The sequence below is a fragment of the Clarias gariepinus genome, chromosome 28 (genome assembly GCF_024256425.1).
Source record: "Clarias gariepinus isolate MV-2021 ecotype Netherlands chromosome 28, CGAR_prim_01v2, whole genome shotgun sequence".
Lineage (NCBI taxonomy): Eukaryota > Metazoa > Chordata > Actinopteri > Siluriformes > Clariidae > Clarias > Clarias gariepinus.
This window is the reverse complement of record NC_071127.1, coordinates 1,555,761-1,571,885: the sequence shown is the minus strand read 5'-3', so window position 1 is coordinate 1,571,885 and position 16,125 is coordinate 1,555,761. Positions and strand designations below refer to the sequence as shown.

The following is a 16,125-nucleotide window of genomic DNA, read 5'->3' as shown; positions in this document are numbered from 1 at the left end:
ATTTCGCAAGTAAACCCTACTTAATTTAATAATTTCCCTAGTCATTCTTTTGTGTCCATGCTCTACTTGTCACGAACTAACCGGAATGATCAGAAGACTTAGCACTTAGCGGTTAGCCCTTTGTAGCGTGGATGGTAAACCCAAACGCGGAAGCACGCGAGTAGGCAGGATAGCCACGCGATTTAGTCTAAGGACTCTCACGAAAGGGGAGCAAGGGAAAAACACAAATTTAACCCGCGTCCTATAAACACACACTCGAATCAGAAAGTAGACCCAAGAAAAGTGAGTACTCACAAAATGGCAGACAGGCGATCTGAACCAGCATAGGGCGAACTCAATGACTGAGTGATGTGAAGCGCCATCTTGTCTCCTTTTATGCTTCCTGTTTTAGCGACCGTTCTACTTCCGGGTCCTAGTGCCGGTCGCAAAACGGGTGTGTGTGACACTACTTAACTTTAAGAGTTTCAAAATGTGTATTTTTAATTGAAATTTAACTCTTTTTTTTAAAGTTTCCATATTACTTGGAGTGGGGCCTACTTTTTTTTTTTTTTATGTCCTAATCTCATTTTAAAGTTACATATACTCACATTATTTAGTTAGGCATTTCTTATATATTATACTTAAAATATCAGTTGTGTAATTTTGTACTTTGAAATGCAACTTCATCCAGCACAAAACTTGAAGTAAGAACCACCCGAAAAAATATTGGGTTAAAAACAACCCAGTCTGGGTTGTTTTTTACCCAGCTGCTGGGTAAATATTGCTTGGTTAATTTACCCCGGAAAAATGGGTTATTTGTTTAACCCAGCACGATAGGTTAAATATTCAACCCAAATGCTAGGTCATATATAACTATAATGCTGGATTAATTTTACCAAGCAAAATGGGTTATTTGTTTATAGTAAATCTGTAAAAAAAAATTGAAAAGAAATTACTCATGTCTATTAAGCAGTTAAATTACTTTGATATACTGGTCTATTACAAAAAAAAACTTCCAAGTTTTGCAAACCATACATATATGCAATAAACATCATCCTATTAAATGTTCTAAGAAAGAATATTTATTTTTCAGAAGCACAAGAGCATATAATCAACAGCAACATCATTACTATACTATTACTCACAAGGGCAGAATGGAGTAATAGCACAAATAGGCTGAGGCAGCTTCTACAGAGCAGGATCTCTTTGTGACTTCAGATATCTTTTCTGCAGAACTAAACTATCCAGCCCTGGTCTCATTTTAACATACAAACACTGTCTATGACTTTTCAAGTAGGCCTTGCTATTTCATAGCAACATTACAAAAAGTCCTATACAGGAGCACACTGCTTTAGATAGCTAATGTCAAAAATATAAAATGCCTTGAAGCACACATCAACCGCCTCAAGTAGTGTGCATTGCTCCAGAGCCTGTCCCACCAGAATGACGAATGCCTGAGAGCAGCGCTGGTCATCATCTCCCAATGTCAGGATGTAGGGGTACGGCCTTGACACTTCAGCCATGTTGGTTCCTTAGAAAGAAAAACCTTAGAAAGAAAAAAATGAAAGAAAGTAAACATTTTGTTGAAAAGCAAAGATTAAACTGAATAAAACTATTAATTTAGTGTGTCATAGAATTGATACTAAATAGGAAATGACAAAGCTGTCCGTAGGGTATATGTAACCTGAAACAAAAACATGGAGACAGGTACTACCAAAAATAAAACAGCAAAATAAGCATGGCTTTTGGGATAAAGCTCTTTATGTCAGACTAGTTTGTAACACTTGGATTTAATTAAACCACTAGTTACTTTGCTACGGGGTCGAGAATCCAAATACGGGTTTTTAAACAACACTTCCGGTATTGCGCAATCAAGACAGGACAAGTAAAGACGCGACACAATAACTATGTATAAACCAAAACAAAGTGTATTAAACCAAACAAACCAACAAACAAGGTGCACCAAAACCAATATATACAAAATATATACAAATAGAAACAATGTGTATGGTGTATGCGGGTGTGTGTGTGCGTGTATGATTGTCCAGAGTTAATGTTATTGCAGTGTGTGAAATGATGCACGGGAGAGATTGGCTCGGCCTCACCGGTATTGATGACAAATCCGGGAGCTCGAGCAACAGAACGAGAGGTGAATTGTGAGTGTCTATGAGGAATAATCCAACCGGGGAAAAGTACTCCTTTAGAATCATCAACCAAACTCTCTCTCAAAATAAACAGCGCGCTGGGTAAATCTCTCCGTGTTGAGCCACTTGCCGGTTCCGGCTTTATACCGGCACACGTGACCCGACGCCGCTTCCGGGTTCCCTCGCGCTGCGATCGCGCATGCTCGCGAGAGCTTACCCTGTGACCAACACTGTCAATGGGGACAAATAAAACCAAATCGGGCAAATTTAGGAGCACAGGTGAGCAGCATTAGCTCCTTAATCCCTTTCCCTGTTAGTTAAAATGCCCTTTTATGTGGCTGCGCTACATAGACCCCCCCCCCCAAGCCTCCGGCGTCTGAGGAGAACGTCCGTAAAAGCGGAGGAGAGTGGGTGAGTTTTTATCCAAACTAGATCTCCCGGTTTAAAGTGCGTATCTTTTCTCCGGGCATTGTAGTATCTAGCTTGTTTGGACTGTTGTTGTTTTACTCTTTGTCTCACCTCCTCCGTGATAAGTCGTTGTCTGTCCAGTAGTGAGTAGGCGGTGTGATCAGGTGTTGGAGGGTGATTCATGAGCCTTTCGAGTGGCCCTTTTAGTTGCCGACCCAGTGTGAGTTCTGCAGGTGTCTTTCCCGTAGTTTCCTGTTGGGCTGTATTGATGGCGAATCTGAGCTCTGGTAACCATTGGTCCCAGTTGTGGTGATGGTCCCCGACGTATGAAGCGATCATTGTCTTCAGAGTTCGGTTAACTCGTTCCGTCAGGTTCGTTTGTGGGTGGTAGCTTGTAGTTAGCTTTTGGACGCTCCCCCAGGTTTGGCAGAGGTGTGCCAGCAGCTGAGACGTAAACTGTGGTCCTCGATCGGAAACTAGATATTTGGGGACTCCCCATCTAGTAAAGATTTCCTCTCTTAGTACCTTCACCAGTTTTGGCGTCTTTACATCCCTGAGGGGAAACATCTCCACCCATTTGGTGAAATAATCTACCACCACCAAAAGATATTCATTTTGCCTTTTACTTCGGGGAAAAGGACCCATGATGTCCAATCCCACGGTGTGTCCTGGCTCTGGAACCTCCGTGCTCTGTAGTAGCCCACTAGGTCTAGTGTTTTCTGTTTTATACTGTTGACACACGCTGCAAGTTCTCACATAGTGCCAGACGTCCTTCCGCACCGTAGGCCACCATGCCACATCTAGTAACCTCAGCAGGGTTTTTAGTTGCCCCAGGTGTCCTCCCAAGGGATTGTCATGATAGTAGTGTAAAAAGTTTTTTACTAATGACTGGGGGACAACTAGTTGAAATTTTTCTCCGTGTCTTACCGGTACCCGGCGATATAACGCCCCTTGGTGATGTTCGAACGAGACCCTCTGCTCCCTTGTGCTTCGTGGCTGGTCATTAGAGAGCAGCTTCGTGATGGTGGGGTCCTCATGTTGGGCTTGAGTTATTTCGCACAGGTCGTTTGGTAAGTCGGATGAACATTTCGAGGTTGTGATGGCGAGACATGGAGCGGTGCCCACTTCCAATGGCGGGGGCGCCCGGGATAGCGCATCTGGTCCCAGATTTAAGCAGCCTTTTCTATGATGTACTGTAAAAACGAACTGTTGTAGGCGTAACGTCCATCGGGTGAGACGAGAGCTGGTTTTCGGGCAGTTGAAGGCCCATGACAGGGCGGCATGGTCGGTAAAGACCTCGAAAGCACGACCTTCTAGATAGTGCCTCCATTTTTCTACAGCCCAGACCACGGCCAAACACTCCTTTTCTGATGTGGAGTAATTCTGCTCAGCTCCTCTCAACATTCGTGAGGCGTAAGCTACTGCTCGTTCTCCTTCTGCTGCAGTTTGGGTGAGGATGGCTCCCAGGCCCACTTCGCTGGCGTCGGTGTGCAATTGGAATGGCAGATTTAGGTTCGGTTGTATTAGTACTGGTGGGTTTTGAAGTGCGTGTTTGATGACATCCATACTGTTCTGGCATTCTTCGGTCCACTCCCATTTTACTCCCTTCCTTTTTAAATTATTTAATGGAGCTGTTAAGTCGGCAAAGTGGGGAATGAACTTGTGATACCAGCCGGCGAGACCCAGAAAACGTTGAAGAGATTTTAAGTCTTGCGGAGGAGGATATTCTGCCACCGCCTTTGTTTTCTCCGGGTCTAACTGCACACCTTCTTCAGAGATGACATGACCAAGGAACTTCAGCCGCCTTTTGAAGAAATGACACTTCTTCATGTTGAGGGAGAGATTGGCTTGGGTGAGTCTGGAAAATACTGCGTTGAGATGCATTCTATGTTGTTCTAGTGATTGTGAGTAAATAATAATGTCATCTATACAGACGAAGCAATACTTTCCTCTTAGATCCGCCAAGACTTTCTCCATCAGTCGCTGGAACGTTGCAGCTGCGTTTCTGAGTCCGTAGGGCATGGACCGGAATTGAAACAGACCTTTGGTAGTGATGAAGGCGGTCTTCTCACAGCTGTCTCTCTCCATCTCCACCTGCCAGTAACCAGATTGCAGATCCAATGTTGAGAACCAGGAGGCGCCATCCAGTGATTCAATGATGTCGTGTATTAAAGGCATTGGATATGCATCAGGTTTGGTTTTGCTGTTCAATTTTCTAAAATCTACACAGAAACGGTAAGTCCCATCGGGTTTAGGTACTAAAACAACAGGTGACGACCATGATGAACAGGAAGGTTCGATGATGTTGTCCTTCAGCATCTGGTCGACTTGATCTTCTATAATTTTTTTCTTTAAGGGTGATACTCGGTACGCTCTGGATCTAAATGGGGTGTCGTCAGATAAAGTGATTCTGTGTCTCTCTAATGCTGTTTTGCCCAAGATGTTGGAGGTGGTGCGGGGCCAAGCGGCCATTAGTTTCAGCAGCTCCTCATCGTTGTCGGTGTCCCATGATGTCACACTTTTTAAGTTTTCCTCCGCACATAGGAGATCATCAGGAGTCACAGGTAAGGCTAGATACAGGTTAGCCGTAGCCAGGAGATGTGTGTGTGTCCTTTGAGCTGACTTCGATGGCGCCGAGTGGGGTTGGGACATTATGAAGGGATGATATGTGACTCCCTCCTTTGTTTTCAGCCCGTACTCCCCGCGTGCGACGTCCACGGTGGCTCCGGTGGCTTTTAAGAAGTCCAGCCCCACGATCAGAGGGAAAGCCAGGTGAGCGTTGCTCATGACGTAAGTGTCCAGCTCACATTCGATCGTGTGCCAGTTGTAACGCAGCCTTCTCTGGGTTTGCGCCTGGTGTGTTTTCCCATCAGCCATAACAAACTTCTGAGGAGAAGGAACATCACACCTGACTTCCTGTTCGCAGAGCTGCCTCCATAGATGTTCCCTCATCAGCGTGTAGGAGCTTCCTGTATCGACCACAGCATTCACCTTCCTTCCTTGCACTGTTACTGGAACCAGGAGAAGCGAAGGAGTTGCCAGAGGTTGAGCAATGGAGAGTCCCGCTGCGTGCTTTGAAAGAACTCGCTCACCTGCCTTCTTATGACTCTTTTCCTTGTTGTGCTGGGAGTCCACGTTTTGCCAATAGTCTTTGGAGCTCTTGCAGTCTTTTTCCACCCTAGAACCTATCTTCACAAGCTGTTCCACGGTGTTCACTGTTCCTCTCAGACATCCTGCCACTCTTGGGTTGATGTTATTCAGGATTCGCCCCACTAGTTCTTCCTCTGAGATATCAGGCTTCCCCTTCATACAGAGGGCGCGGTAGTCATAGGCGAAGTCTCTAAGGCGTTGACTGGGCTGCTGTACCAGAGACCTTAAGTTTTCTTCCACTTCTGTGAGGTAGTCATCCGGTAAGAAAGCCGCCATAAATGCCTGTTTAAAAGACTTCCAGTCCTTCACCTTGCCTTTCTCTGCCTTCCACCAGCTCAGAGCAGGTCCTCGTAGCACCGTGCTGAGGGTTCCTAACAGTTCTGGGCTGGGCAGTGGTCTGATCTCCAGATAGTTTTCACACTGTTCGATGAAATTAAGAACATCCGCCGTCTCTGAAGCGTCGCCAAAGGCTGGAAACTCCAGGCGGATGGGTGGTCGGCCATAAAAGGAAGAAGAAGAGGGTGAAACTGAGGAGGTAAGCTGGGCAGAAGCGTGTGGTTGGACACAAGGAGGAATGTCGTATGTTTCATGACTGCTTATGTGCTTTACCTTTGCTGTAGATGCTGTGATCGCCGTGCTGGGAGAATGTAGAACAGGAGATTGGGGAGATGCAGGGGTGTAGGCCTTTAACCTTTGGATGGTGGGCGTACTTGTGAGCCGTAGTTTTTTCATCTGGTTTTCCCAGATTACGTCACGTCGCAGAAAACAGTCAGTGACAGCTCTTTCCAGTTTCTCCAGGGCCTCTTGGCAGTAGCGCTCCAGCCCTTCTAAGCTGGCGTCCACTGCGTCCCGAAAACTGCTTTCTCTGTTCAAACTGCTGTTTATGGATTGTCTAAAATCCTGCTCCAACGTGTTCACTTTGTCAGTAAGCGCCCCCATATCCTCCTTGCATTGATTCAGTTCAGTTTGCAATGTATGCACAACATTAATATCAGACATAACATCATCATCATGTCTGTCAGATATATATAGTGAACTAATCAATGAGGTTATTTCAGCTGTAGGGTTACGGCGTGTAACAAATGCATCATCTACATCCTCCAGCACATTATTAGCTACAGCAAGGTCGGCCTGCACGGCACCACTAGCATTAGCATTAGCAATGTTAGCATCCATTTTGTTCTGCCAAGACACACAAAACCGGAAAATACCCGAAAATACCGATTCCCCGTACATACGGGCCACCACTATGTAACACTTGGATTTAATTAAACCACTAGTTACTTTGCTACGGGGTCGAGAATCCAAATACGGGTTTTTAAACAACACTTCCGGTATTGCGCAATCAAGACAGGACAAGTAAAGACGCGACACAATAACTATGTATAAACCAAAACAAAGTGTATTAAACCAAACAAACAAACAAACAAGGTGCACCAAAACCAATATATACAAAATATATACAAATAGAAACAATGTGTATGGTGTATGCGGGTGTGTGAGTGCGTGTATGATTGTCCAGAGTTAATGATATTGCAGTGTGTGAAATGATGCACGGGAGAGATTGGCTCGGCCTCACCGGTATTGATGACAAATCCGGGAGCTCGAGCAACGGAACGAGAGGTGAATTGTGAGTGTCTATGAGGAATAATCCAACCGGGGAAAAGTACTCCTTTAGAATCATCAACCAAACTCTCTCTCAAAATAAACAGCGCGCTGGGTAAATCTCTCCGTGTCGAGCCACTTGCCGGTTCCGGCTTTATACCGGCACACGTGACCCGACGCCGCTTCCGGGTTCCCTCGCGCTGCGATCGCGCATGCTCGCGAGAGCTTACCCTGTGACCAACACTGTCAATGGGGACAAATAAAACCAAATCGGGCAAATTTACGAGCACAGGTGAGCAGCATTAGCTCCTTAATCCCTTTCCCTGTTAGTTAAAATGCCCTTTTATGTGGCTGCGCTACAAGTTGATCTTGTGGTCTGCGTAGATTTTAAGCTAATTACCGAAAAAAAATGTCATAGCTGGTGTCATACTGGCACATTACAAATATTAAATACTAATATTAATTTAGTAATTAAAAACCAAATATTCATACTTCCACCCGTTCAGCTGTGGTACTTTTTCCTGTAGATGGCGCGTTGACTAGTTAATTTAGTCTGTGTCACAAGCAACTTTGGTTAAAGAGGGCTACCTGGTTAGCTTACATGCAATTACTGGTGATACATTTGCATACTTGTCAAAGGGGGAAAGGTGTAAAATATTGTTATACCTCGGGAGAAATTTAACCGCGGAGTAAATTACTAACTAGTGAAAAACGGGAGGTTAGCAGGTGTGTATATTTGTGAGAGGGTCAGTGTTTTGTAACACTCCAGCATTTTATTCTCTCAAGCAGTGAGATTAATAAAGTTCTAATGTTAATGTGGTTGCTAACGCTAGCAACCTAACTAAATGCCTGCGTTATGCTAGCACTACAGTTACAGTTTAGCGTTCATTCATCACTTCACTATCTTTGTACACCCTGCAAACGGCTACACAAAAACTGCCCAACTCTCTGTAAAGAACCCAGAAAAATGACCCAACAGCGTTCGGGTAGAAAAAAAGCAACCCGTGCATACACTCCTGAACATCCACAGTTCCTTCAATTTGCACTTGGTCCTGAATCCACAGGTCGTCTTCTGGTTGTTAAAACTTTTAGCACACGAGGTGAACAGAATGCTCCAAAGAGTTTTTTAACACTTTTAATTTGATACGGGGTTTTCCATGCTTTTTCCATGGGGAGGCAGGTTTATTTAAACAGAGTAAAATGAACAAGATTATTGCTTGTTGTGTGTGTCCACTTAAAAAGATTGTCAGGGATTACATAAAAAAAATATGTTAAGGAAAAAATGCACATTGTTTTGTGTTCTTAACAAATGCAAATTAAGTTCTAACTTAGATTTATTTATGTAAACGTACAAACTTGATTATTTATTGTTGATTACACAGATTTAATTATACTACATTTACAACATCTCAGATTTATTTTTTTCAGTGTAGCTTGCTGTAATTAATCTTTTATTTGGCTAGTATAATGGTCAAAACTTCCCAAAACCTCTGTAGTTGTGAGATTGTCCCATCTGCTTCCTTTTGCACTTTATCCGGCTGCCGGAGAGGAAGCATCCGCTTCCTGCTCCGGATGCCGGAAGGACACAGACTCAATGTGTACACTACCAAAGTCACTCCAACAAGATCAGGCACTTTTTAAAATGTGTGTTTCCTCTGTTTTACTCAGTCGTCCTTGTTTTTTAATCTTTTGTACTTGTATTATCCAGTTAACAAATTGTTCTTTGCTTTAGTTGTGCAGTTCATCACATTGCTTTAATAAATTACTTACATACTGTTCCTGGCCAAAAAGTTTTCAGAAAAATCATATTATTGTCCTGCATCAAGCAAAGAAAAAAAATTGAAGATTGACAAAATGACTGGAATTTGGTTAAAATAATTAAATTCTCTTCTATTTCAATTTTATAGCACTTTTAACCATTTTCATTAGTTAAAAAATAAAGAAAAAAAATAAATATTAGTTCAGCATACCTTATAATCATGCTAGTGTGATCCTAGCAAGGAAAAACTTGAGATGAAACACACTCAACAGGGAATCCATCCTCATTTGGGTAATATCAGATAGATATTGCAGGGATTGATTTGCAGTCATACTGCGTGCTCTAAGGCAGAAAGTTGGGTATAATAGGAAAGGTGTTTATGTTATTATGAAGACCACTTTTGTTTTTTGGACACTTGGGTATAAGTTGTTTGGTTTCACAAACCATCAGAGACAAACTTCCTGCATCAGATACGTGGAACCAACCAACCAGACCACATAGGGCCACCCTCAACAGTGAGCCAGAGACCTTCATGTGACTAGAATTAGAAGCAGGGCACCAGGATGTGTCAAACCGGTCCGGAGATCAATGGGTCAAGATGGCTGATGAATCAGAAATGCTATGTGAATTTCAACACAGAGAGAAAAAGGGGGAAAGACAGAGAGAGAGGGGAGGTATGTTATGTATACTCACAATATCAAAATGGATAGGGTAAATGTATATTTTATGTCATAGTGCAAGCAGGGACTCCAGCAGGACTAACTATGACAGCATAACTAAAATGGAGAGCCAGAAGGAAAAACATACATTAAAAAACTGGACAGTAAAGACTTCCCAGTCACTCCACTGTCAACAAACCTGACAGATCTAGGTCTGTTCTCCATGTCCATGAGTCCTGCTGATCTGCAACTTTCATTATGACAAATGTATTCACAAAACTCTTGGCTAAATAAACACATTTTTGGCCTGGACATAAAGACTGAGACTGTCCGAGTCTCAAACAGTAATCAGAAGGCTATTCCATAACTTTGGCACGATAAAACAGAATCTGGCCTCACAGTAGTTTTTATAATCGGAGGTACTAAAAAACAGTCTGCACCCTTTGACTGAAGTAGGTGAAAGACGGATCATAAAACATTAGCAGTTTACTTGGGTACCGTGGCTTAAAACCATTTAGTGCGTTATAGGTGACTTTTAAAATTGATACCGAAATGTTTTTACTGGAAGCCAATACAGTGTGGATAAGATAGTGGTGATGTGCTTATATCTTTTGGTCCAACAGTGGTACACATAATGTTTCTCGAAGAACAGCTTTGTACCTTTTTGATAAATGTACCCTTAATGACAGTTAATTAAAACTACTGGAAATATATCATATAAAAGTAAAACATAAAACATTGCAAAAAACATATATTGTGATATTTGTAAAAACTAAATAATTTTGAAAGCTTTTTACTAAATGTTTTTGTACCCTAACCCAAACGTGTGGATTAATAAACTGAGATGTGAGTTTCTTAGCCCCACCCCCCGTTAAAATGGCATATTCAAATAAAGGCTCGCCCGTGAGAGGTTGTGCATGGACCACTGAGCTTCTGCGGATTCCAAAATTTACATTGTTACCATTTTTTAATCACTGGAATTGAAGAGATGAAAAGATGCCTCATCATAACATGCCTTGTATTGTTTTTAGTCACTCTATACACAACCTATGATTTTTTATGCTATTTTACAAAAGAAAAATACAAATGGAATAATTGTATTTGGTTTATTTACTTTTTTATTTTTTATAAAATATAAAATTTAAACATTCTATAAAAATACAAAAGAAAATTATTGTGTGTAGAGTGATTAATAAAACTAAAAAAAAACAATACAACACATGTTATGACAAGGAAAATCTCAATTTCTTCCATTCCAGGGATTACAAACGGTAACGATGTCAATTTTAGAATCTAGAATCCAGATAATTTGAAATTTACACAAATTTAAGAAGAGGCTTGAAGCACTCCAGGTCTTCAGAAATGCCTCATATCCAAGAGGATCTTAAAGTGGGGAGGAGTGCATTTTAATTTCTCTGAATGTATAGCTGATTCAGACATGCGAAGGGGTGAATTATTTGCATTTGAATGTTGTCTGACATTGTAAAGCACACACAGTAACACTAAGGGCGTTTACCCACTGGGAACGATTGTTCCATTTTGTTACCGAGCACAATTTTTCCACCCCCCCAATCCCCCCGCAGGTTTGCGTGCACACTGTAACATCAGTTCCTGGCACACTTGTGTATTTACACAACCGGAAACAGTAGGTGGCGGTAGAGATGTAGAACGAAGAAAGAAGAAGAAATACCTGCTTGGGTCATGAACTGTGAGACACCTGGGGGCTGTTTCATAAAAGCCGCTTAGAAAAGCGGGGATTAAAGTCCAAAACCTGACTTGAATGAGCCGAGCTAAACATCCGCGCTTAAATTGGTTCCATAACAGTAAATTGAGGATCATGTGATCTTACTAATTTGAGTCAGGTTTAAATAGTCTAGATAATTGCGCGTGCACGCCATTGTTTAAAAGTCCTGAAAAGTCGAGCATGGGTCAATCGATTTACTGTGGGCTACCATGGCAACAAAAGGAAAAGATAGGGCAGCGATGTTCACGGCAACGGAACAGCGTTTGCTATTGGAAACATATGAAGAATTTAAAGATGTCATCACCAAAAAAGGCAATACAGCGGCAATAAATAAAGCAAGAGAGAAAGGTTGGCAGGAAATTGCTGATCGTCTCTCAATGCGTAAGTAGCGGTGTAAACTATTTAAAATACTTTATCAACATTAAATGTGTGTCACAATACATTGCAAAGTTTGTGTGTGAATAACAGTAACGTTAATTGCTTTCACGCAGCAGCAACTTAAGTGAAGGAAAAAGAACCTGGCAGCAGGTGAAAATAAAATATAAAAATATAGTTCAGAATGGTAAGTAAATCTAATGGTATGTACATATGTAATCAATGCCAGCTTGAAGTTACAACTATTCAGGTTTTTTTTTTTTTTTTTTTTTTTTTATTGCAGCGACCAAAAAGAAGACTGAGGTTGCTGGCACTGGGGGAGGGCCACCACCAGCCAGCTTCACTCCTGCAGAGGAGCTGGCTTTGGAAATTAATAAAGGGAGGCCCGTCCTTAAGGGAATAGAGGGGGGGACATCATCTAAAATCATATCACCTAGTATAAGGAGTGAGTATATAAAAGGTGTGTGTGTGTTTTATTATCATTATTCCTTCCTGACTAACTGATTTCCTCCTTCCTTAGGCATTGTAAGCCTAAGTACATCATAGCAGTAATGTCACGTAGAGGTACTTGTGCTACTGTAATGGTGTATTTTGGTAAAAAAAATATTTTTTCTATCATGTTTGGTTTCATAGTGACAAAAGATTCTGTATGCTTTATGGATCCACCAGACATCATGTTGCCTGTGAGTATGAGACCTTTTAAATCAGTCATGTAAGCTAATGAGTTTAACTGAGTTTAATCAGTGGTCACAGGGAGAAGGCCCATCAGTTGAGGAAGATGAGGAGACTGTGTCTGTATGTTCAAGGAGGCCTGAGGTAGTCACAGGTTCCATGCGATACTGTATTGAATATTAAAAAGTGTACTTGTGTGATAAAATAATCATAATGTGTTTTCAGGATGCTGACACTGTTCTAGAGCCCTCTCAGTCTGGGACCACATGTGAAAAAGTGAGTATTAAGAAATGAAAACAATGTGCCAAGAGTATTCAATGAAATAACTTTAAATCTATGTTGCTACAGAACCTAGAAAACATAAAAGGAGTGTATAAACGCTACCTCCTTAAACAAATGGAAGCGACTGATATTGACATCCAGTATAAAAAACTGAAGATGTGGAAGTTGGAGCTGGAAATTCAACAGCTACAGAAAAATGCAAGTAGAACTACCATTTTTTTAAAAAGGAAAAGAAAAAAAAAACATTACCTTTTTGATCACTTTCCACAACATTTATTTGTGTTTTCACCCCTAACAGGCAGATTCACTCTGAATAAAGACAAATCACATTAAATACTTTGACTTCTGTGTGTTTGTTCAACTAAGGAGAAAGTTGAGGGGCCAGTGGAAAATTTTAAAGCCTTAAAGCAAAATAATTATTTGCATATGTGTCTCGTATAAGTCTGCATGTTTCGTTTTCTTCCAATACTGCTTCATTGCCCCAGTCTTCCTCTTCAACAATCCTTGGTTGCCTCTCTCTCCTCAGACAAGCAATGTTATGGAGCACTACACAAGCAACTACAATGTCACATGCCCTAGGTGGAGTCACTCTGAGGTGCTTCAGGCACTGGAACCTTGACTTTATCAGCCCAAATGCCATCTCTATACGACCTCTTGTGCGTGCATGGGCAATGTTGTAGCGGTGCTGTGCCTCTGTCTGGGGCTCCTGATAGGGAGTCAAGAGGTAAGGCAGGCATGGGTATCCCTTGTCTCCCAGCAAAACTCCTGAGAATTCTCCTGCATAGACAGAATGAATATATATAGATATATAATGTAGTTTCTTTTTTTTAAGACTTTTTGTGATTTAAGTGATTATTAGCATACCTCTTGCTAGTTGTTGGTAGAGAGATGAGGCTCTAAAGATTCTGGAGTCATGCACAGAGCCTGGCCATTTGGCCTCTACATTTGTGATGATGCAATCTGCATCACTAATCATCTAAAATAAATTAAACCTGTAGGTCACTACATTTTAATTGCAATGAACTAAACACTGGTGCCCAGCTTAGTACAGAACACTCAGTGCTAGAGCATAGCCTTCAATATCATCTCAGTGGGACCGTACCTGTACATTGATGCTGTGTACTGATTTCCTATTCACAAAGTCCGCTTCATGTGGACCAGACGGACACTTAATACGCACATGGGTGCAGTCCAATGCACCGATAACATTTGGGAAACCTAGGAAAATTATTTGTTTGTTTTAAATATGTCCCATGTAAAATCAACAGTCAAGAAATATTTCCATGTTTTATAGAGTTATTTGAACTTACCAGCTATTCCATAAAAGGCATGTTTAATGGTACGAATAGCTTTGTGGCCAGGGAATGTGATGAACACATTGAGTAGTCTTTTTAAAGAAAGGTACACAGTTCGTACAGAGCGGCAAACTGATGCTTTGCTGATATTCTCTGCATCTCCAACTGTGTACAAAAATGTTTCACTGGCAAAAAAGCGAAGTGCAATGCACACCGTCTGTGGGACTGTGAGCGCTCTGTTGCGGCGTGTTTTATTTGCAAAGTGTGGGCTTAGTAATCTACAAATATATGCAATCCCATCTCTTGAGAACCTATATCGCTCATACAGGTAGCTGTCATTAAAAGCCAAAGGGTCTGACCTGTCTCTGAAAGTTCTCTCTCTTTGAAATGCCCTCCGCAAGACTATAGCTCCCTCATCCACCACCTCATCTATGAAAGGACACGCCATGGTTAAGTTTGGAAACGAGTTCAGCTCCCTATTTATATACTTTTAATTAATTAATTACCAAACTCACCAATTAAACACAGAGGTTTTGAACATTTCTTAGTGTATTTATACCTTATAATTTCTTACATTTATTAGTAAAGTACATTTCCTTATTTATTTATTTATTTAAAAAAAAATTAAGTAAATTAAATTACCAGCCAGGTGAGTATAAATGGTGTGTTCGTTAAACCAAAACAACGGCGCACTAAACAACATGCCTACTAGCACATCTATCGCGCGGCAGAGGGTGAAATGAGCACTTTAAACAAACTTTAAAACTTTACTCTAAGGTGAGTAATCAGGTACTGTAAATATTTACTTTTTTAGTGCAAAAATAAAGTGTTTATGTTCACTGTGAATGAATTAAACAGATTTAAACAATAAATAAATGCAAGAAATGCTACAAATAAATTTAATGCCTGCTATGATAAAGTTCAATGAAAAGCATGGATACATACTGTATAATAAATATCTAATCGTGTTTTTTCTGTTCTCCTCAGGATCATTTGGGTTCAAGAGATGGGTGGTGTGTTTTGCAGCATGTCCTTGTGACTAGGAGAGACCAGGAATGGCTACCAAATTCTCCCATCAAGAAGACAACATTACTACAAGAGCTCTTTTTTTCCTTACTTTGCTATGTGTAGGTTGTCAAACTTAGCGAAGTTGCTGAAACTATTGAATTTAAACCCTCACCATGCACCAATGTTTTGTGTGCAGTGTGTTTACATTGTATTTTTGTAAATGTAAACAATAAATGTATACTGTAAAATTTGGAATAAGAACAAAATACTGGTTATCAGACTCAGAATCAGAATTACTTTATTGATCCCCGTGGGGAAATTCTCTTTCATTACAGAACAAAACTCCTGATGAAAATAAAGATTTAGGAAGACATATAAAGATGGTAGAGAAAATTTAAATAAAAATAAAACAATAAAGTAATAAAAATAATAAGAATAGAATAATATAAACATAAAAATAAAATAAAAATAAAAATAATAAAAATAGTCAAATAACCAATAAAAGTAAAACCTATAGCAGCAATTTTATGGACATTAAATTATATTGACATTGTTATTATCAGCAGACGTATACACAGTATACATGGTTATTAAGGTGAATTTGCATATGTGTGTGGTTTATGGTTTGGTGTGATCAGATATGCCAGTTAAATAGTTTTATTGCGACTGGCAGGAATGATTTCCTGTGTCTCTCAGTTGTGCAGCGTGGAAGTTTTAGCCTGTTGCTAAATGAGCTCCTGTGGCTGCTTATCATCATATAGTGTAGTGGGTGTGAAGGAGTGTCAAGTATTGACCTTATTTTGGACAATGTTCTCCTCTCCAACACCTTGTTGAAGGAGTCCAATTCCATTCCTACAACTTGACTGGCCTTCTTAATGATCTTGCCGAGTCTGTTAATGTCCATGACCCTCAGGCTGCTGCTTCAGCAGACAACAGCATACATGATGGCACTGACCACCACAGACTCGTAGAACATCCGCAGCATCGTCCGGCAGATGTTGAAGGACCTTAGTCGTCTCAGAAAATAGAGACGGCTCTGACCCTT

The 16,125-nt window shown here is 41.0% G+C and overlaps 1 protein-coding gene and 1 long non-coding RNA gene across 3 annotated transcripts; one reads left to right on the top strand and one right to left on the bottom strand.

Annotated features, from left to right (window-relative positions):
* The first annotated feature begins 12,253 nt into the window (after positions 1 to 12,253).
* Positions 12,254 to 12,823, top strand: LOC128516025 (uncharacterized). Of its 2 annotated transcripts, XR_008356728.1 has the most exons (4): positions 12,254 to 12,283; positions 12,457 to 12,506; positions 12,577 to 12,639; positions 12,721 to 12,823. It is a non-coding gene; the product is annotated as an uncharacterized LOC128516025 (long non-coding RNA). The 2 variants fall into 2 exon arrangements; XR_008356727.1 differs by having other exon boundaries at positions 12,255 to 12,283; positions 12,457 to 12,639.
* A 14-nt stretch (positions 12,824 to 12,837) lies between these two features.
* LOC128515580 (putative nuclease HARBI1) lies at positions 12,838 to 14,520 on the bottom strand. The gene is made up of 5 exons (XM_053489670.1): positions 14,088 to 14,520; positions 13,880 to 13,995; positions 13,642 to 13,753; positions 13,247 to 13,554; positions 12,838 to 12,846 (listed from the first exon to the last, which is right to left on the bottom strand). Exons 1-5 carry the CDS (start codon positions 14,518 to 14,520, stop codon positions 12,838 to 12,840), a joined length of 978 nt encoding a protein of 325 aa, XP_053345645.1.
* Between the last annotated feature and the right edge of the window lie 1,605 nt (positions 14,521 to 16,125).